The sequence below is a fragment of the Drepanopeziza brunnea genome (assembly GCF_022702325.1).
Source record: "Drepanopeziza brunnea f. sp. 'multigermtubi' strain 214-2 chromosome Unknown ctg3, whole genome shotgun sequence".
In the NCBI taxonomy this organism is placed as follows: domain Eukaryota; kingdom Fungi; phylum Ascomycota; class Leotiomycetes; order Helotiales; family Drepanopezizaceae; genus Drepanopeziza; species Drepanopeziza brunnea.
In genome coordinates, this window is record NW_027094066.1 from 1,435,130 (window position 1) to 1,456,679 (window position 21,550).

Genomic DNA, 21,550 nt, shown 5'->3' on the forward strand with positions numbered 1-21,550 from the left:
AGGGGAAGGAGGGGTAGCTGGGAACTCGCAGCTAGTAGCACCGATGATGCAAGTCTGTGGCGTACGTAAGCTCGACCCGACCCGACGCGACTCGACTCGACTCGACTCGACTCGACTGGCCACCTTTTCAAGAATCAGCATCAAGCCACCAGACAAAGGTTGCCGGTGTCACCCAATGAAGCGGTCGTTTGGAGGTGGCAGTGCATCATTGCCCTGTTTTTGAGCTGTTGCTGTTGCTGTTGCCTCTGGGTCTCACCAGCCACATGCGGCTGCAGATCTGCAAATCATGACGCGGGGGAAGGAAGGGAGGCCGGATTGATAGTTCCTGGCTGAAGAGAAAATGAAGATCTGAATCCGAAAGACGCGGGGAAGAGGATCAGCAGGCCTTTCGTGACATGTTTTATCAAGTATTCGATCAAATATTTGATCAAGTATTTCATCAAGTATCATCAAGTATTTAAACAAGTATTTCATCAAGTATTTTATCAAGTGTTTTATCAAGTACTTCATCAAGTATTTCATCGAGTATTTCATCAAGTAGTGGCTGCTACACTCATCGAATATCCAGGCATGTGAGTATATTCAAATCGGATTTGATATACGCTTAGCCATGTACCAGGAGAGCCTCGTCACCGACAAACATCCTGTACTTCTCCGTCTTCTGTTCCGAATCTCAGACGAATTTTATCGTCGCTGGAAACTGTGATATGATGCCGACGCCGATGCCGATGCTAAGGATTTGCTTTGTTCTTTAGATCACCACCTGATGTTTACCTCCCTACCAAGGAAGCGAGGCCAGAAGCGAGCAAGCTTCCACCGAGTAGTCTCCAGCGATGCAGCCCAACAGCCCAGAACCCTAACTTTGCGACTCTGGCACAGCTCCAGTAGATAAGATCTCGCACGGCATATTACAAACCATTGCGTCTCCAGGAAACCACATGATGCATGACTTGAATCCATTTCCTAGAATCCCCGTGGGTTAGTCTAGGGCATGAGACTGACTACCGATCCCTCTTCGAACAGTTAATCTGGCTTTCATAAACCAAATACCGTTTCATGATTTTGATTCTGCTTTCATCTAGATTCTCGATCTAAACCACAGAGAATCCCAGTCCTGCCTTTCATACGTACAACCTCCAGTCCAACGCCCCGCTCCAATTCCCCCTCCCCCTGAAATCTTTACCAATAAACAACTCCCCTCTCCTATGAATCCAATCCCAGAAGAGGCATAGACAGGTAACGAGTACCCTGCCCTTTGTTATTTTAATATTTATTCCTTTCTTTCTTTCTTTCTTTTCTTCCTATGCTATGGGTCGTGGAAGAGATGTGTTTGTTTATATATATATATATATATATATATATAAATGGTTATTTTTTTGCCCAGACTCAATTCTTTCTGTCGAGAGACTCGAGGCGCACGTCCAGAAGCTCACCCCGGAGTGGTTTCCATTAGCAATTTTTGCACCGGCTCGTAACATTTGCCTCCATGAAAGAGTCCGTACTTCTCTAGACCGAGATTCGGAACTGTTGAGCTCTTTCGTGTGGAGGGAGGTTTGCGATGCGGAGAGGATGAGATCCATCTCGGCAGGCTGGAGGCTGATTGTCTGGATAGATGAGACGGGGATGTTTTGTGACTTGGAGATCAGACGGAGCTATCGGATGAAAGACTGCGGCTTTTCGATGGGGATTTCGAGATGAGGCGCTTCCACTTTCGTATGGAAGTTACTATTGCACTTGTCCGGATTCGAATCCACGTCTTGAGAGGCGATCTTGACGAGCTTCATGGTGCTGGTGATGTGGACTTGAGACGCGTTCTTATTATCGAATGTCACAGGACTTCGAGTATATATGGGAAATTGCCGGCGAGTCATGCCCGGGCACTTTCCACCTCCGGTGTGACTCCTGAGTCACATGACCAAACCCCAAGGCGAAGTAATATGCACCAGACTGAGTATCTCTAGGAAGCCAAAAATCGCACCTGTCGAATTTGGTGCCATCCATGCGGATGTGCAATGCTGAAATTCACATTGATATCCGGTACAGTTCGAGTTGCCAAACCGGAAGACGGCCTGGGTTGAAGGGTACCACTCCCAGATCTCTGTCGATGAATGATTCTCTCGTCAAGCCTGCTTGAAGAGCAATTTCCCATTCTCGGACCTCAGAACCACCCTCGTCTTCCCAGTGAGCCCCATCATACCTCCAGATTTCTTTTGTGAACCCGCCCTAGCGATCTTGTCTTTGATACTCCCGTCAATATCACTAAACAGCAACGCCAACGGGCTACCCTTGAAGACCTCGAGGCCGGATCTCGCAGAGCGCACGATACTACCGATTAAGAACAGCAGCGAGGCTATAACGAGAAATATAGGGAGTGTGAGCCACACCCAGCGAATTCTGAAGAACAGCTGGTTGTGGTAGGACGTTCCTGCATAAAAGGATCGAGTGGTGTTCGTGGATGGCGATCCGGGGTTGGTCCGTAGATTATTGGTCATGCTGAGAGCGAGTCGCTTGACCCATGGATCGAGGTCACCGCCAGCGGTGTTATTCCAGATCGACCCGATGAAATTCGTCGAGTAGTATTTCGTGCCGACACCTCCTTGTATCGTGCCTTCGAGCGCACCGAGACCATTTCTGGTGGAGACGAGGGAGAGACCGTAAACAGAGAAGCTTTCGTTCGGCATGGGATTCATGCTTGCTGGGATAGCGGCAAATGTACGATTCGTCGTTACTGAAGACGAGGAAGATGAAGATGAGGAAGATGAAGACGAGGAAGATGAAGACGAGGAAGATGAAGACGAGGAAGACGAAGACGAGTCGGGCACCCCCATCGCCTGTCTCTTTTTTTGCGAGGAGGTGTCCTCTGGGGCCAACGTGGAGAAGTTTCCGATGGTCTTTTGTGTCTGGACACCTTTTGAAGACGAAATGTTGTATGCTTGAACGCATATCCAAAGTCCACATTCCGTAGCTGTGATGCTCGAATTGTCGGCGTAGTTCTCACCCCATGGTGCACCAATAGCGTCGAAGACTCCAACATAGGCTCTGTCGGAGGAACTGTAGTTGTACTTCGACCCTCCGGAGTCCAGAGTTGTAACCTGGAACAGCGGGTTCTCAATTCTGCTGACAACTGGAGATGAGAAGATCGTTCCAGTAGGCATGGTGTAATTGCAGAAAGTAGCATTACATGAGATTATGAACGTAGATGCCGAGCATTCCCCACAAACAGCGAGGGAGGGGACAACGGGCCACGTACAGTTCCCTGTCGAACAAGGAACAGCTAATGGCTGAATGTCTTGAGCGAGAATACCATTGTATATCGCAGCTCTTGTGTTGAGGTTCGGCATGTAACCTAGATAATCAGTAAAGCCATTTCGACTGAATTGAGGGTTGCTGACTAGACAAAGTTGACCCATGGTCATAGCCGTTTTCAAAGGTGCTGCGAGGCACCTCGCCAGCAGAATAGAGTACAGGATCCCCAGTAGTAATGGATCGGTTTGCCAACGATACAACTTGCTGAGTGAACGTATCAAAGGCCAATGCCAGAATCGTCAGAATAGCTCCTATGGCTACCATGTTGCTACACACAAAATAAGTAAGCTTGAGTCACGATGGCTTGGAATCAACTCACCGTGCACGGATTTGCCAGAGAAGTTTCGCACTGCCAAATGCACCTCTTGAAGCATCGTTGAAGGTCTCGAAATGCTCCAAATCCCTGACTTTGACCTTTTCGGAGTCGGCCGGAAAATAATACAGCCAAGCACTTTGAGATATGGCTGAGCCGATTGGGACCATGAGTGCCGTGTGACAAATCGTTGAGACGATAGCGACGACTCCGTTCAGTGTGAACTTCCATGCCCACTGTCGGTATTCATGACCGTCAAATTGACTTAATAGAACGATCAGCCCTAGCAGAGACAGGACTGAAATAATGGAGGCAGTGATCTCGAGCTGCCACGAAGTGAGATGCGACCTCTTGGTACCTCTGTCAGCGACTCGAGGGGAAATTAGGCCCCCATGGTCTGGCACCGATGTCGAAGCGAGGGAAATCGAAAATGGTACGCCCGCATCGTATTCCGAGGTCAACGACCGCTCTGATCGATTGCAGGGTAGCGTCGACGAGTCTTTGACGTCCCAGGTGTCGTAGGTCCCCAAGGGATATTCTTCGGGCATTGCGAAAATAGACCCGAGCAGCAGGATCAAACTACAAGTACATTACACGGATGTTCAGTTGAGTCGCATTCCAGAGTGGTCATGAGGAAAATCGAAATATGTTCCCCCTACCTCGTATTCCAAAAGTTAAAGGGGGCAGGTCGCGAGATCCGTTACCTGGTCGGCGTCTGATGGTTTTCGTTTGGCAGCACGACGTCGACGCACCTCCCAGTGTCGTGAATTCTGGCGATAGCAATGCAAGCATTGTATAGGTGGGATAGGAACGGCAGTTATCATTCAAAGTGGCGCCCCATAAGTAGAAAAATCTGGCTCTATCAAAGATCTATTTAAAACTCAGGGACAGTTCACGGACCATGATCTACCTTCAGATCTAAAAATAATCGTCCACTTCACCCACCGTAAATCGTGATTAGGACTGCTTGAATTTCCCCTCTTCCTCCATCGCGCCGTATGATTTTCCGTTGAGCAGAAACTTTCAAGTAATAGTCAGTGCACTGACTTTGTATGTAACCTGCGGGCTCTCGGTCACAGTCAAGGCAAGCAAGTGTCCCGTTTCAAATATTTCAACTTGTATTGGAAATAACTTGACAACGAATAAAGCTATGATATTAAAATTTTAATACTTGTAAAGAGCTCGATTCAGCCGATTAATGCATTCAATTTTCATTAATATAGCTCTTTTTATTATTAAATTATTTGAGTTGCAAATCGTAAAAAAAAGAAATTATCCTTGATTTTTTATCGAAAATAATCGAAAATCGCGATTTGTATTAAGAATAAATCAATAACGGAAAGAGCTATAACAATAATAATTAGATATACTAATCGAAGTAAATGCATTACATTTGACTTATAAAAAAATATTATATGTTTCTATTATAAAAATAAGTAAAATAATACTTATTACGCAAAATTTTCAATTGTAAAACCGAGAAAAGCTCGGACAATTTAGCGAAAATTCAAGAACATCAACTTTTCGATTATATTTATAACTTAAATAAAATAATAATTATAAAAGCTATAATAATAAAAACAGATTGCACGAGTCCTCTTAGCTAAGAGCTTTATAAATATTAAATCTTTAGATCAGAAAATAGTATAATATACGATTAATATTAGAAAATATAAAATTTTCAATAGAAAATATTTGATTTCCAATCAAATTCAATTGATAATTGTATATTATTTACTTTATTAATTATCAAATTATTAATAAAAAGATTTTATACTTGGTTAGATTTTGAAAGATCTCGATTACGCCGATCTATGCATTTAGTTTTGAATATTATAGCATTATTCGTTGCTAAGTCATTTCTAATACAAGTTGAAATAATTGAAATGGGACACTTGCTTGACCTGGGACACTTGCTTGCCCTGACTGTGACCGAGAGCCCGCAGGTTACAAAGTCAGTGTGCACTGACTATTAAGCGTTGTCTAATTCCACCTCGGTAGCAGTTCCGCGGATCAACCCTAGCTTATGGTCACGTGTACCACGAGTACTACCCCTTTTTTAGCGAGAAAGTGTCCTTTCCGAATCCGCGTCCCCGGATTTTTAGATGCCGAGCTTCCTAGCTTGAAATATTTTGACAATCAGCATCAAACGACCTGGCAATGATAATATCTAGCAGCTGAGGACAGATATATCAGAAACCCTCTGAAACATTTCCGCTCTCCTTCGCCGCCGAATTCTTTTGATTTCCGAGAATCTCGTTCAGAGTATCGAGACATACTATGCTCGATCTTTCTCCGTCGGCTCTTCATTTAAAGACAAGAAAGGGGCCCATAAAGGTCTCATCACGGCGACAACCTCCGCTCGAAAGCTCCCAACGACATCTGTAGCTCCTGCTACTCGGCAGCCAAGCTCGAAGAAGTGAGTAATGTAGCCGAACTGCGTCTCTTGCTTTCGGATGCATCATAGCCTGCTTGGAGAAACCCAGCCTGGAACGCCCCCTTACATTTTCAAGGCCCTTTCTACCCCATAGATAACCCATGATTTGAGATGAAGTCGCAATGATGCTGTGCCGTTAACTGAAAACCTTGATCGTGGTTTCTTTCGAGGCTGATAAGCCGCAGTAGAGCATCGGTCGACCGGTCGGAGGTCTAGAAGACGCTACTCTTGAGCAGGTGCCTATTTATGAAAGACGGAGGATAGTCTGAGGCAGGCTGTAGCGGTGCCTGAGGATGTCTTGGGTCCGTTATATCCGATTGTGCTGAGGCATCTGAGTGCTTTAGAGGATTGGTAGCGGGGATAAGGGAGATTGGGTAAGGTGAACGAGTTAGGGTCTGAAGTTGCTGGATGGACGGGCCTAGATAAGACGGATATGGAGGAGACGGGCCTCACATAACGGTTTCCGAATCTGAACTCGGGATGTTTCCGTCAGACAGATGTGTACCAAGGTACTAGAGAGTCGCGAAAGATCTAGCATCCACCACTTCAACTCTGATCAAAGCAGTAGTATACTTACTAAAACAAAAAAAGAGTGACAACCTACTAAACACCTACCCAGCGTCAAGATTGCTAGAGTGAACATCCTCTTGATCAAGAATACTGCCAAATCTTTCCGGTCGTGGACGTGGGCACAGAACCTGCAGACTTTTACCAACTTCCTTTGATCGACAGTGTGGATAGCGGCGAGCATGTCGGTATGATTCAGATCGCAGTCCTCTTACACGTTGAATTCTTCTGCAAGCGTGGCTCGAAGCCCTGAAGAACAATCTGGTGGAGGCGATTCCGCCCTCTTTCCGCCCTCTTTTTGAACGAACCGCTGACCGCACAACTCTTCAGAGAATCCTCCGCCACTGATCGGAAGTTGCGAATGTGACTTTATTTATGATTTTGTTAGATTGGAAGTGGGGCAGAGTTAAGCGAAATTGTTTTATCATGCATACGAGGAGGCCGCATCCGCCATCGCCAGCTCTGGAGTCTTGTTCGAGATTTGTTTGTTTTCCCGATCTTCTCCCTCGATTATTTGAGATCATTCACTCGATGACTCTAGGTGAGTCGGTAGATTCGGTGCAGAAGCAAACTTTCCCCTGCTGGTCCTGAAAGCTCAAAGCCTTTGCCAAGCGATTGGGGGAGGTAGGGGAGCCATCCACCTTCCTTCTACTCGCTCCCTCGGGGGATGACTAGGTACCGGTACCGGTACCGGTACAACTACTACGTAGTACATAAGTACTACGTCCCAGGCGTAAGTATTATCCCTCGAGGGTAGGGCAACTAGGGGATTTAAAGTGGAAACTAGACTTTTGAGGCACCCTCGAGGGGTAATACTTAGGCCTGTACCGTGGTAAGTACGGTACTGCACAGCAGCACAGCAGGATGCTCGGAAAGCTTCTGGGACGTGCTGTAGCCTGTAAGTCGCTGCGGATCCAAATAAGCTCTACATATGACCCTCTAAAATTTAACTTCAAGCCTTTAGCCCCTTACTGTAGCCCTTTAGCCGAATTCAAAGGACGAGCTGTCCATCAACCGCCGACGAGGATCCTCCGTCATGGATGCGGGAGACTCCAAGGATCACGCTCCGTATCCAAGGCCGATCTTGATGTTGGGTGTAATACATAAATAGCCAATCCATCCCAACGCACGCGAAATTGTGTCCATGTTTTCATGTCGCCTTGTCTGTGTACGGACCTCACCGACCCTCACGCAGTCTGTCTACCGTCGTTACCTAATGTTTTGAAGCCAACGATTTGAGTGTATGCGTCAGCCATGAAGTATCAACCAGTACCAGCTATAACAGCCCTCGTCGGCGTCGCCTCGTTCGCTGCCGTCAGCGGACGCGAGACTGGGGCATATGTCTATGTGCCCACCGAGTGGAGATATGGCGCAAACACAAAGATCACAGCCAATATAACCGTCGGGACCGGGGCTGTAAAACCAGACATCGAAGTTGTGATGGACACGGGTAGCACGGGGTTCTGGGTGAGTACTTATTTGCCTACCTACCTACCTACCTACCTACCTACCTACCTACCTCCCTCCCTCTCAGAACTGACATACCTCGCTATCTAGTTGTGGGAAGCCGGCGCCGTCGTGAACTGGGGCTCGGAATTCCTCTTCACGCCCGGCCCATGCAACCAGACCGTCCCCCTGTCCATCAGCTACAACATCTCGGAGTCGCCTTCGGGGGTGTTGACGGACCGCTCGTCCCAGTTCGGGTACAGCGGCTCGAAGTTGCTGAACGGGCAGCACTTCGCGAACGACACGCTTGTGTTCCAAGGGGGCAACACCACAGCCAATGTGCAGTTTTCGCTGATTAACTATATGAGTGACCGCACGCGCATCCAGAACGGTGTCTGCGACGGCATCACATACGATGAGTCTATTCTGGGACTGGCGCCTGGCTCGCCGTTTCGCGCGAATCTGTATGAGACGGGGAAGACTGCTTCTAGGATAATGAGCATGGTGGGTGGCCTTTTCGTCTTGTTTACGTCCCACTTTGAGTTCCGAGGTGGGCAACGCTGACTTCGGTAGTGGATCGACAAGTACACAGGACCGCTAGGAACACTCACCGGCGGCATGCTGTTCGGCGCCCTCGACAAGTCCAAGGTACGTACATGCTCCCCAGCTCTCCACAGCGATCCCGAGAGACGAGGAGACCCATCCTGACATTCACATCCAGTACACCGCCCCCCTCGTCAGAGTTCAAAACTACCAACAGGCGGCCTTCTACGTCCCCCGGCCCAGGGTCTCCTTCAACGGCGTCGAGACCCCGGTCGCCTACAACGGCTCCTGCCTCATCGACACCGGCACCCACAGCGACACGATCCCTATCGCCAGCTTCAGCGCGGAAGAGACCTCCTTCTACAACACCTCCAACGGCCTCCTCCTCATGGACGAGGGCGGCGTCGCCTACAACGGCTCCTGCGACTCCATCCCCCTGGACCTGCACATGGACTACACCTTCGACGCCGTCGCCCCCGGTGAGTACATCACCATCAGCGTGCCGCTGCGGAACTACGCCCGCGGCGCCCATACGGACACGGCCAACGTGTGCCCGCTCGTGCTGTACACGGGCGGGAACACGGTCGATTCGTGCACCTTCGGCGCCCCCTTCTTCACCGCCGCCTTCGCCGCCTTCGACGAGGCCGACAACTCCATCTACCTCGCCAAGGGCGCCGTCTCGAAGCCCGGGTCGGGCGTGGATTTCGACCGCTTGAAGGTCTTTGGTGTCGGGGACACCATCACCACTACCCCTTCCAAAATGGCCGATTTTTTCTTCCACCTTCCGAAGTAAATGCGCGAGATTATGAATGAAATCAGTGATTATTTTTTTCCTCGAGGTTTTGGCATGACTAACCAGCTCATAGAACTGAAATAAATTTCACAAAGTTTATGTAAATTGCTTGCAAGCTAGGTATTTTATCGTGAGCGTTTGCATTATGCCTCAGCTAAGCGAGCCCCCCCTTTCTTGTACATACCTTAGATAGCCCTTTCGGAACCTCTTCCGGTTCTATACCTTGATACTTGAAGTATTCTATCAATTATTCTGAAATAATATCCTCGCCTTCATTTAAGATCAATAATTTCCAAACCGGCTTTTCTCTTATTCTTCAGCGGGATTCGCTCTCGCCGTTCGTTCTACTCGGCTTGTATTATCCGACACCGCACTCATTCTCTCCCCTGAACATTTCACTTATTCCACCGACCATTGATAATTCTTGATCTAGCTTTCTCGGTAGCTAATCAGGCCGCAGGTGAGTTAGTCAGTAAGTTAGTTTTGACCATTAACCAATTGGCTCTGAACGGTTCTTTATCTGAAAAGCATGTATTATTTACCCCACTTTTGTATTTTCCCATCCATTATCTTTTCTGTATATTTACTTATTCACATGGGCTTCCCATATCAATAAGAGAGGAAGACGATATAAGTAAGAGATATTCTGGGATTCTAAGGAGCGCACTTTCTTGGCTTTTATAGCTTATTTGTATGTGTTTATATGTTTATCTCGTATTGGCGAAGATGATAGAGAGATGGATGGCGAGATGATCTGTAGCGTGGCAGGAAAGGGACTGAAATAATTTTTTTTTTTTTTTTTTACATATATTTAAATGTATATTTATTTTTAATTTTAATTTTATATTGATATTAATGTTTATATTGATATTGATATTGATATTGATATTTATATTGATATTTATATTGATATTTATATTGATATTTATATTGATATTTATATTGATATTTATATTGATATTTATATTTATATTTATATTTATATTGATATTTATATTGATATTTATATTGATATTTATATTGATATTTATATTGATATTTATATTGATATTTATATTGATAATTATATTGATAATTATATTGGTAATTATATGTATACATGTATGTATGTATGTATGTATGTATGTATGTATGTATGTATATATATATTTGTGTATTTACCTATATTGAGATTTGTATTTATGTTCGTATTTTTATTTATAATTTATTTATATTTCTAGGTGTTTTTTGTTTATCAGGATTTATCTGATGTATCTTCGAGACTATATATGGCACTTCTACTTCTACTTCCACTTCCACTTCCACCTCTTCCCCCGTGACAACGCATCCGTCTCCTTGGATCCAAATCCAACACCACCTGGTGGCCCGTGATTGCTCAACGAGGAATCCATGCATTTCGCCTGTTGTATCTGTACGCCCTCATATCCTATCAGGACGGTCCCCCGCGCCACAGTCAACCCGCTTCGCCTATGTCAGCAGTAGTATCAGCATCAGCATCTGCATCTGCATATACCTAACTACCTTAATATCAAAGCCTGTCCAACGACTAGCGTGCCCAGCAGCCCGTATCAAGCAGCAATCGGCGACGGCAGGGCTTATGATTCGACCGTGTTTGTTGTGAGCGGATAGGCCGACTGAACAAACGCAGAGTAGCAAAGAACATACGAGCCGAGCATTCCAATGCCATGGGCAATAAGTGAATAGGTAAAGCTTCAAAGTGGTATTGAGAGTGGTGTTGAGTAGTGAAATAATTCATGGATAAGGCCATGGAGTGTCTCGGTAATCGAAGCAGGTAAGCTACCTACGAAGCTCGTTAACTACTGCTGTCGCGTCTCCCGCCGTCGATCGGCTAAAATACGCGACAGCTGGACTTTTTGCTGCTGACCAATTTCAACCTCATCCTGATCTTCAACCTTATACCCTAATCTCCACCCGCATACCACTACACCACCGCCATTACACCACCACCACACCATCCCATACCATACCACCCGCTACAATTAAATTGCAATTATCTGTAATGGCGCACCCTCCCCAAATAGACATCATGCACTTCGTGGAGCGCTACCAAGCTCTGCGTGCTGTGCAGGACAGCTCGGACAATTTAGTAAAGGTCCGTACCTCCAGCCCCAGTAATTCGAGGGAGCTCCCTCTGACCTCAATCGCAGGATCTCATGTTATACGCCGAGAGCGTTGAAACCGCTCTCCGGGACGAAAACGCACGCTTGACCAAGGAGTTGAACGATATGACCCTCGATTTGGAAGATGCCCGCCGCTCGAGGCGGGAGATGCACCAGCAGTTGAACGCCGCCCAGCAGCGTGTAACCCAATATGGCTACGATTGCGAAAATATGAAGGTGGCCACGATCTACCGGAGAATGCTCGACCCATGCTGATATCTGCAGAACCGGAACCCGTACATTATGGTCTTAATCGATGGAGATGGCATGATTGTCAGTATTACCTGGGTGACTTTGAACTCGACGGAGCTTCTGCTAATGCCGCCCCAGTTCAACGAAAACCTAGTACGACTCGGCATCGAGGGTGGGAAACAGGCGGCAACTGCTCTACGAAATATGGTTCTGGAAAATTGCCACGACCTGACGGATCAAATTGAGGTTATGGCCAAAGTCTGTGCAAATATTGGCGGATTGTCGAAGGCGATGCGGCGGGATGGGTCTATCGATAATCCGGAGGACCTGAGAGAGTTTACCTTAGGATTTTCACAAGGAAAAGCTTCGTTTGATTTCATCGATGTTGGCCATGGGAAGGAGAGGGCAGATTCAAAGATCAAAGGTATGCTCCGTTTGCCAGAACTTCGCGGGCAGAACAAGACGGAGGGCTGACCTGTCTAGAATGTATGCGATGGCATCTACGTAATCACAATTGCAAGCAAATCCTCCTAGGAATCTCCCACGACGCTGGTTACGCCCCCTTCATCGACGAGGTAGTCTCCCACGAAGACCGTGGCCGAATAACCATAATCGAGGGCCCCCCGGTTGTGCGCGAGCTTAGAGCTACCGGCATCCAAATCATAAATTTCAACAACATTTTCCGCACCGAGAAGCTCGTCGATCGCCTGGCGCCCACTCCCAGTGAGCAAGTTCCCTCCACGTGGGCTGGTGTTACCTCAATAACCTCGCCTATCCGCTCCGACTCCCCCGTTTCAATAAAAGCCGGATCAACGACGACTATATCTCTCAAAAAGCAAACCCCAACACCCACACCCGCAAAACTAGCCTGGACCCCCGAACCCCGCGGCCTGGATCCCCCCATCACAGTCAACGCCGCCGTGCTTGACAAGATCAAGCGCCGCACCAACTCCAACAAGCTGTGCAACAATCACTATCTGCGCGGCCCCTGTGCCAAAGGCGACGAGTGCTGCTTCGAACACAAATACAAACCCACCGATGAAGACTTGAAAGCTATCGCCTACCTGACGCGCCTAAACCCGTGCTTGAACGGCCAGGAATGCGAGCTCGAGTATTGTATCTACGGACACCATTGCCCCAGCGTGACGTTCCCTGCGGGCAGCAAGGAGCCGGTTTGTGTTGCTTTTGGTTGCCGCTTCGGCAAGGAGGATCACCCGCCCAATACAGTTATCAAGCACCCACGAAAGGAGAAGTGGGAACGGGAGTCATTTTATTGAAAGTGAGAGCTAAAAAATTGCCTTTGTCGAATGAGATTTTGCTGGATGTGCAGTTACGCTTGGGTGGAGGGGGGACGGGATGAACGAAAGTTTAAAATAAAATAAAACCCGATCTCGTGCAAAACTTGCTCGGATCAGAATAGTTGGGATGGAAAGGAGCGGGCCGATCGCTTGTTCGTCCGCCCAGCCGCATTCTTTGGGAAGTTGTGTATTTTATCTGTCGCGGTGGATTTTTAATTTTTTGTTTTCATACAGACATTCATCTGGCTTGGGGTGGGCATGGCGGTGGCAGGGTGGTAATTGAGCGAGCGCGGAGGAGAGGAGAGGGTTTGTGTAGCGAATAGTGAAGATATCCAGCCCAGTATAATACAAACATGACATAATGTACAGTATAGCTAGCGGACAGACGGGAAGAGGTGATGGAGATGTGTATGTATGTGTGTGTATATTCGAGCTCGATGTTGCGTTTAAGGAATATATATATATATATATATTCGTCAAACCGACTTCTGCCTACCCCCTCGCTAGGAAATCAGTATACGTTGATCTTGGATGTTATATATAGGAGGGCTTTAGCTGCTACGCTACTTGGCAAGTGGGCAAATCTTTTCAATTATGCTCAGGCACAATCGACGAGTACGCATTTCTTTCTCTCTTTCATTTTCTCTCTTTTCCTTTTCCCTCTTCCTCTCTTCCTCTCCTCCTCTCTTCCTCTCTTCACAGGGATAGGATTAGGAATCAATCTTCATAGGAATAAGGAATCTATCTTCCTTCTAAAACCAGAAGACAGGGTAGAGGGAAGAAGGAAAATGTAAAGAAAAGAAAATGTAAAAGAAAAGATATTGTAAAGTAAAGATACTTGGTACTAAGTGAGGTCCGTACGTACGGAGAAAACAGAATATGATACGATGACAATCACGTCAACCTTCAACGTCAACTTCAAAGGTAGAGGGTTCACATATCTTCCCTCTTCCCTTTCCTTCCTTTGCCTTCCTGAGTCAAACAACCCCTCCCCCATCAATACCCAACCGCCAACCCACCCCGTATCCCCTCCGCCCGATCCCTCTCCTCCAAATGGCTCACAACAGCCATGAACAGAACCCGCGCCACGAGCGGCGGCACCGCATTCCCAATCTGCTTCTTGACATACGCGCCGCGGAACGCATGATCGTGCGGGAAGGACTGCAGGGCCGCCAGCTCGCGCAGGGTGAGGCCGCGGCTGCCGTCCGGGTAGCCCTTGGTGCCGCCATCGCAGCACAGCGTCGAGATGGTCGTGCGCGCGTCCCAGCGGCCTTTGCCCATGTCCCGGACGGCGTGCACGTCGTGGTTGGGCGCGCCGCGCGGGATGCTCTGCAGGACGGCGGCGACGGTGTTCAGGGGCTGCAGCGGGCCGTCGGAACGGCTGCTGCTGCGGCTACTTCTGCTGCCGTCTTCCGAGTGGGTGTAGGCTGGGACTTGGGGGAGGGTTTCGCCGGGGCTGAAGGGGGAAAGGTATAAAGGTTAGTTTTTGAATCCAGATAGGAAAAGAGGGAGAAGAGAGGAGCGGATGAAAGCTGGCTGTACTTACCACGCGGCGAATATGATGAGCCGACGGCGCGTCTGCGCTAGGCCGTAGTACTGGAACTGGACCAGCTGCCACGAGACGGCGTAGCCGTACGACGTGAAGATCTGGACCAGGCTGTGGAAGGCGGCCTGGAACTTGGGGTGGAGGATACCAAAGGTCTGCTCGAGCGTGATGATGCGCGGACGCGCCTTATTGACGATAGCGTCGCACGCGAATAGCGAGTCGAAGTTCTGCTGGTCGTTATTGCCGGGTCGGGCGTGCATCGGCGAGAAGACCTGGCACGGCGGTGACATATGCAAGATATCGACCCGGAAGCCATCCGCTTCGCGCAGGGCCATCAGCTCGTGTACCCAGAGCTCGTAGTGAGTAGCCTGAGGGAAGTTGTGTCGCCACGTTTGGCCGGCATTCTTATCGAGATCGAGTCCCCAGATCACGCGGAGTCCGGCAGCCACTGCACCACTCGTTGTTCCGCCGGCACCGCAGACTGGAAGCTGATTAACACACGAAGGAGTGTGTGAAATGGAATAAGAGAATAGACTTACAAGCATCGCCGTATGTATACGAGCTTCTACCATGTTCGGTCCTACTAGCTGCAGGAGCGTTCGCGCCTCCGTCTGTACTCAAAACAGAGCGTAGCCGCACTCGGATATCCTCAATCTCTTCCCGAGAAACATTCGATTTCTCGTCCTCATCCTCGTCCAGGATCTCGATGATAGAATGCCGACGTTGACGAGAAGCTCGCGGCTTCGGCTTTTCCTGAACTTTGCTCTCATGGAGTCTTTGAAAGTGACTGAACAGATCTTCGGCCGTATCAAAACCGTCACCGCATTCGTGACACTCGTAGTTGTGGTGATGGGCACCTCTCGGAGCCGGTCGGGCCTTGGGCTGGGAAACCTGCGGATCGGCGCCGCGAAGAACAACAGTGTCACCTTGCCAGGCTTTTCGAAGCTCAGCAAGACGCATGAAGCATCCCGGGGTACATTCCGGCTCCGCAAGACGCTCTAAGCATCTCTTGCGGACATGGAATGGATAGACCTTTTCCCACTTTTTCGAGCGGTCTAAAGCATTATCGTAAAACGTGACGAATTTCCACCGAACAACGACGCGCTCAAAGTCTCGGACGTAGGCCATGTTTTCCTCTTTGGTATCGAATTGCAGATGGAGACGAGAGAAACCAAGTTGGGGCATTGGAAAATTGGTACAGATGAGCTGTCGAATCCTGATTAGGCCGTATAGTCCTTTCTCGACCATACTTTGCTCCCACACGCCTCGGTGATCGTCGTGGTCTACTTCCAACATGTAGCACAGCTCATTGAGCTTTTTAGGTACAAGGCCGTTCAGGTCTTTGCAACGCTTCAGTAGCCAGCCCCGCAAAGTCACTTCGTCGGTTTCAACGTTCAGAATAACCTTGGCAACTTTAAGAAAGCTGCCGTCGAGGAATTCAATAGTCTTTCCAGGCTTGAGTTCCATGTTTCGCAGTTTGTGTTTCTCGATCTCAACAAAGGGCAAGACGACGGCTGCGTTTCGCTGGGGAGGGCGTAAGACGTTGAGTCTACGATCGCGAGATGACTGAGGTCCTTGCGCCTCTGGTCGACGAAAGTATTGTCTTTCAAGCCGATCTTCAAAGTCGTCCATGTTATTGGCTCCTCCAGGGCTTTCGTCATCGATAAGGTCGATGTCGATAATTTCAGAATCGGGTACGCGGGACTGAGGTCGTGCTGGATCGTATCGACGTTGGCGAGGAACTTGGTCGGTGACTGGAGTTGGCCCAAGTCCCTCAACATCAGATAGAAGTGCTGGTACCAATTCATGAGACCTGATGCGCTTTTTGGGTGCACTTGGCTTACACGAGCGTACCTCGATGATTTCGACTTCCAAATCAGAGTCATCCGGGGAGGTCATGGGTGTTGAGACTGGACTTAGCGATGACGATGGGGAATTAACCAAAGTGCAGGAGGACAATGTTGATGGTGCACGAGATCTTTTGAAGGAGACACTCGGCTCGACTTCCGATGGAGCTGAGCGAGCTGCATAAAGATGAGCGTCAGCAAAGAACAAGAATCAAACAGAATGCAAGCAATTTAAACTTGTTAGAAGTACCAAGAGGGTGGAAGAAACCCGGACTGATGGTATATCCCAGGTTTATAGAAATGAATGATTTGAAGACAGGCAATGAAAACAGTTTAGACTTACCATGAGGGTCTAATCTGGGCAATCCATCGTCCCCGAGGATATAAAGTGTGCCTGGAATGTTCGGCATGTTGATGGAGACTGCAAGCTTAATTCAAGGTCGTTTTGTTGTGATCTCAAGAGGTAGTTGGGAAGAGAAGTTGGGGAAGATGCCAGGGAAAGAAAGCTGAGGGGCGACGTGGTAGAAGTAGGAGGCCGAAAGGTGAACACTTGGTTGTAGCCTTAACGGGAGATCGATCTGAAGCCACGCTAAACACAGCAGATGTTTAGCAAGTTGATCCGCATCAAGTCGAGATATGACTATAGCTTGATCTCGAAAGGTGGTATTGAGATTGTGGCTGCAGTTGAGGTCGAGTTTGAGGTTGTTCGTTCGACGGAGGAGGAGGTCAAGAAGAAGACGAAAATCAAGCTGGTCTAGTGGAGGGAGCCACTTTGGGACGAGGTGAATTTGGTAGTGTAAGAGCTGTGAATTCGGGAGTTGAAGGAGCTTTAAATGTGGCTGGGTGTTTTGCTTAAGTGCGAGCCGCATATCATTCACCGATACTCAAAACAGGAAACCACAAAGCCCCCTATGGGACGTAAGCTGACTCAGATAGTCCCAACTAGCTGACTGATAATTCACTTGAATTACAATCAACAACGCAATTTTCAATTCCGAATCACTCTGCCTCTACGGACTCATAAGGGTTTATAACACCAAATGTAGTCTGTAGATACGAGAATTCTTTCCCAAGAGTCGATCTCCGAAGAAAAAAACATGCTACTCCCTTTCCCGTCTTGCAGACTTTCCCATGGTGCTACATGAGGCCGAGTATACAAGATAAGAAATCAATATACTTGAAATTTGAGTAAACTTTGAGTATCCAAAGGTCCTTGAATCAAAAATAGATACTGGCAGATCGTAGAGAGCAGATGTTGTTGTTGTTGTACTTATTTACGTCGGGCGGGTAGCAGGCGAAGCCTGCCGCCCTGGGACCTCCCATGGGGTACGGCGACGTGCTAAGCTAAGGAGTTACATACAAGAAAACCCCAGAAAGCAATTCAAAGTGCTGCAGCGAGAGCTGCTGTCGTCTGCGCCCTTCCCCTACGGATAGGATGGATCACAGTGCGTAGAGATCAGATAGCAGATCGATTTGAGCAGGGGATGTAGTACATAGCATAGCGTGGGTGCGTATTATTCACGAAATCAGAACATACAATGAGTTCTGCGAATGAGGACACGGCTTGGGGAATCCCAGAGCAGTGAGCATCTTATAGACTACCGACTGGTACTTGGCAGGAAACAATGCCCACATACCTCGACTCATCCGTAGATAAAGCAGGCAAGATGTGGCAGCTGTCCGCCTCCGACAATCGATGTGCCTCGCGATTGATAAAAGCTCGATCAAATAGCAAACAAAACAAAAAACTTGTCCTCGGCTACAATGAACTCGTTGCCGACAGTCCCAAAATATGAAGGGAAACTTTAACGAAGACAGCGAGTAGGCCACGTTGGACGCATCGAACCAAAGCTCGCATCGAATACCAAAAAATGATCGTTCCCTGACTGCCACTCTACTAAGAATGATCGGCTGTGGTGCGATAATCTCCTGTATTTTTGCACTGGTCTTGCCAGAACTCACATCAACGCCAAAAATGCTCTTGAGATGCACGCTCAAAGCTTGGCAAACATACTCTGTCGCAAGAGTTCCACGCCTAATCCACCACCTCCCCTCCCCCTGAATACGCTTGCCATTGCCTATTTCTTCTTCTTCTTATCCTTCTTCTTCCCCTCTATCGCTCCCTGCGGTTGCGTACTCGGTCCCGGACCACCCCCCATCATCGCCTGCATCGCGCTCAAATCCGGCATGCCAGGTATGCCAGGCATGCCGCCCGCGCCTCCAGCACCGCCCATCTCCTTCATCATGTCTCCGAGAAAGTTATCGCTAACACCTCCTCCTGTTAGAGCGGGCGAGTAATGCGGGAGCAGCGTGCTCATCTTCCATCCCTTGGGGACCGAAGGCTCAGGATAGGGTTTCGAGGGATCGCGGGGAGGGATGCCCGGGACCTGGACTTGCGAGGCGGTGGAGGGAGTTGTGGGGTTAGCTTTTAGGTGTGCGGAGATGAGGATATAGAGGTGGTGTTCTATTTCGTACAATCAGCAACGCGTCATTCGAAGCCATGACAAGATAGAAGACGTAAAAGGAAAGCTCCTTGACCAGTTCCTCCGGAACAGAAGAAGCATGGAGAGGATATAAAAGCAAAGCTGAAGCGAACAGCATACTATTCTTCACTCTCCCATTCCGGCCTCCCTTCAGCTTAATCTTTACCCGCCCCGGATTTGCCCAGTCCTTCGGATGGATCTTGGTTGGTTCAAAAAGCGTCTCCAACCCCAGCCGCGAACAGGCATTCACAATCTCCCTCGCCAGCGGGTTCGCAACTGCCAGCTCCTTGCCCACCATCCGTCCCTCCTTCCTGCTCCTGCTCGCGTCAAAATACACCGGATAGACGCATTGGAAAGCGGCGTATTTCGACTGGTCTTCCGCTTGCATGAATCGGGTTCCATCAGGCGCGGTTTGAACTTTCGGGGCGGCGGACGGAGGCGGTTTGTTGGAGCTAGAGGAGCTGGGAGCGGGTTTGGACGGCGCTGAGGGACGAGCTCGTAGGATTTCGCGCTCGTCCAAGTCGTCAGAGTCGCTGATGTCGCTGATGTCGCCCTCGGAGGGATCGCTGTCGGATGCTTCTTCGATGCGGGCGTGCGACATTATGGGCGGGGAGGCGGTCGGTCGGTGCTGCTTCCTGGTGAAAAGGTGAAAAGTGAGTGAGATTGGAAAGTGATTGAGGTTGCGAGCTGTGGGGTTTGGCGGGGTTTCTTGGAGCTCTGAGCTGAGGGCACGTGATAAGTCAGGATGGAAGGGAGAGGTCAGGCGCTGGGCTGGTGATTCTGCAAACTTTTATAGTATCAGACAAGCTTTGGAAGATTAAAGTATGGATGTGATGATCGAAGAAAGACTCCGTGGCGTGGCGAAGCTTAATGAGACTTGCAAAGCTGTTGACTACTACTTACATCCTCACAAGTCCAATCCGAAGCAGGCCATTTTGCATAGACCATGAGCTCGTATATTTAGAAATTATCATAAAACTATTGCATCAAAAGGTAAGCGAGTCCCCCACGTTCTTTCGCCACGCCGTGTCATAAATACGAAGACCCGTTCATTCCCTATTTTCAATTCTCCGAGCCCAGTCATCGCCAACACGCAGTCCCTCTACAACTACAACCCCTCGGCCTCGGCCAACGCGGTCCTCGCGCTCCCACCAGTGCTCTTTCTTTGGTGCATTCTCGGCTTCACTCTCACTGTCCGCGAGTCCACCGTGGCCACCGTCTGCGCCAACTACTAGGACAACATCTTGTCTGAGCCAGGTTTGCAATTGGTTGACCAGTTCGCCATTATTTCCCGAGAGGGATTCCTGGAGGTATACTATCTCGGGTCCGAGATGGCGGAGGATATGGACGTGCCCAGACGGTGTTGTGAAGGGGAGAACCATTGTCTCCTTCTCAATAAGTGCCAAGCCTTGGGCATATATCGCATTGAATGCTGGAGATGGGGAGCTGGAAGATCTGAATGTGTTAAGTTTGAAATCAACGGAAGAAAACCAACTTACAATTGCTTTTCCGATTCTGATCCTGGTGTCTGTGCTTGTTCGTGCCCTATATTCGAAAATGAGGAACTGAGAGATCCGGGAGGCCTGGCACCCCCCGCATCAAGAGGATGTTCCTTCAATCCTGGAGCGTATATGAGAACGAAAAGTCGTACTTTAGAGAAATCGATATTCCGAGGGAGATGTGACAGAACAGACTGTAAATATTAGACATGTAGTCAGCCAAAGAACTGGGCTCTCACAGCATGTTCATGGAACTCGCCCTCGTCGTGAACGAGAGCATCAGAGTGCGTATCAGCAGATACCACAACAGCGACTGTTTTCCGCCTTCCATGATGGACGGCAACTCTCTGAGCTGGCGCAACGCCGGGTGTATGGTCTGCAGAGCGCATCTCGATAGGTCCTTGCGTTTCGGTCAACGCCCTCGCTGCAGCCTCCTCGCTCCATGTCTTGTGGTCCTTGTAGGCGGTTCTGTCCTCCTCCATGATACTACCCAGCGCGCTCCCAACCACGGCGCCCATCGCGCCGATGCCACCAACTACACTGCGGCTGGCATTGTCGAAGAGTTGCTGTGGGCTTGGAGTCCTCCTCAGCGCGCCCGACATCCGAGCCATATAACTCTGGCTTTCCTCTGGTCTTGGCCCTGGGGCCGTGCCATATGCCACTTCTCCTGGCCTCACATCCGCGTACGAAGGAGGCCCTGTCCTGATAGTGCCATCCCGATGGTGACCTGGTCGATCGTAGACGCTGTCGTTATCTCGCGGAGGGCGAGGAGGATAGTCGTCCTCGTCGTCGTCATTCCGCTCGCTCCAAATCCACGCAGCGAGACCAATCGTCGCAACGGTGACTGAAAAGGCGAGGGGCAACCAGTATGTGAGCGCGCCGCGCTGAGAGGAGGAGGACTGGGTCCTGCGCCCAGATTGATCGTAAGACATATTGGAGGTCCGAGAATCGAGATGGAGGCCGTGGATGTGTTCATTACATTCTTCGGGTTGCTGGCATTCTGGAGAGGGAGGCGCATTTGTGTGAGGAGAGAGAGATGACGCACTCTCGAGATAAACTGGGAGTCCTCCGGTTTGTTGACTTCACTGAGCAGCTTTCAC

At 49.0% G+C, this 21,550-nt stretch overlaps 7 protein-coding genes across 7 annotated transcripts; 2 read left to right on the forward strand and 5 right to left on the reverse strand.

The window, feature by feature from the left end:
• Nucleotides 1-2,120: 2,120 nt before the first annotated feature.
• On the reverse strand, nucleotides 2,121-4,167 carry L3040_002577 (uncharacterized protein; the record flags this gene model as incomplete). The annotated part of the gene is made up of 3 exons (XM_007290607.2): nucleotides 2,121-3,346; nucleotides 3,393-3,574; nucleotides 3,626-4,167. The coding sequence occupies 3 exons, from the start codon at nucleotides 4,165-4,167 to the stop codon at nucleotides 2,121-2,123; spliced, it is 1,950 nt and encodes a 649-aa protein (XP_007290669.2).
• A 3,710-nt stretch (nucleotides 4,168-7,877) lies between these two features.
• Nucleotides 7,878-9,405, forward strand: L3040_002578 (uncharacterized protein; the record flags this gene model as incomplete). The annotated part of the gene is made up of 4 exons (XM_007290606.2): nucleotides 7,878-8,090; nucleotides 8,181-8,573; nucleotides 8,643-8,717; nucleotides 8,791-9,405. 4 exons carry the CDS (start codon nucleotides 7,878-7,880, stop codon nucleotides 9,403-9,405), a joined length of 1,296 nt encoding a protein of 431 aa, XP_007290668.1.
• Nucleotides 9,406-10,688: 1,283 nt separating this feature from the next.
• L3040_002579 (uncharacterized protein) lies at nucleotides 10,689-11,092 on the reverse strand (the record flags this gene model as incomplete). The annotated part of the gene is made up of 3 exons (XM_066155605.1): nucleotides 10,689-10,872; nucleotides 10,927-10,951; nucleotides 11,071-11,092. The coding sequence occupies 3 exons, from the start codon at nucleotides 11,090-11,092 to the stop codon at nucleotides 10,689-10,691; spliced, it is 231 nt and encodes a 76-aa protein (XP_066012588.1).
• A 360-nt stretch (nucleotides 11,093-11,452) lies between these two features.
• On the forward strand, nucleotides 11,453-13,054 carry L3040_002580 (uncharacterized protein; the record flags this gene model as incomplete). The annotated part of the gene is made up of 5 exons (XM_007290605.2): nucleotides 11,453-11,518; nucleotides 11,574-11,762; nucleotides 11,811-11,858; nucleotides 11,916-12,201; nucleotides 12,261-13,054. 5 exons carry the CDS (start codon nucleotides 11,453-11,455, stop codon nucleotides 13,052-13,054), a joined length of 1,383 nt encoding a protein of 460 aa, XP_007290667.2.
• A 1,017-nt stretch (nucleotides 13,055-14,071) lies between these two features.
• Nucleotides 14,072-16,878, reverse strand: L3040_002581 (uncharacterized protein; the record flags this gene model as incomplete). The annotated part of the gene is made up of 4 exons (XM_007290604.2): nucleotides 14,072-14,531; nucleotides 14,622-15,102; nucleotides 15,161-16,645; nucleotides 16,812-16,878. The coding sequence occupies 4 exons, from the start codon at nucleotides 16,876-16,878 to the stop codon at nucleotides 14,072-14,074; spliced, it is 2,493 nt and encodes an 830-aa protein (XP_007290666.2).
• Nucleotides 16,879-18,546: 1,668 nt separating this feature from the next.
• On the reverse strand, nucleotides 18,547-19,552 carry L3040_002582 (uncharacterized protein; the record flags this gene model as incomplete). The annotated part of the gene is made up of 2 exons (XM_007290603.1): nucleotides 18,547-18,932; nucleotides 19,072-19,552. The coding sequence occupies 2 exons, from the start codon at nucleotides 19,550-19,552 to the stop codon at nucleotides 18,547-18,549; spliced, it is 867 nt and encodes a 288-aa protein (XP_007290665.1).
• Nucleotides 19,553-20,000: 448 nt separating this feature from the next.
• L3040_002583 (uncharacterized protein) lies at nucleotides 20,001-21,382 on the reverse strand (the record flags this gene model as incomplete). The annotated part of the gene is made up of 3 exons (XM_007290602.2): nucleotides 20,001-20,406; nucleotides 20,451-20,644; nucleotides 20,690-21,382. The coding sequence occupies 3 exons, from the start codon at nucleotides 21,380-21,382 to the stop codon at nucleotides 20,001-20,003; spliced, it is 1,293 nt and encodes a 430-aa protein (XP_007290664.2).
• Between the last annotated feature and the right edge of the window lie 168 nt (nucleotides 21,383-21,550).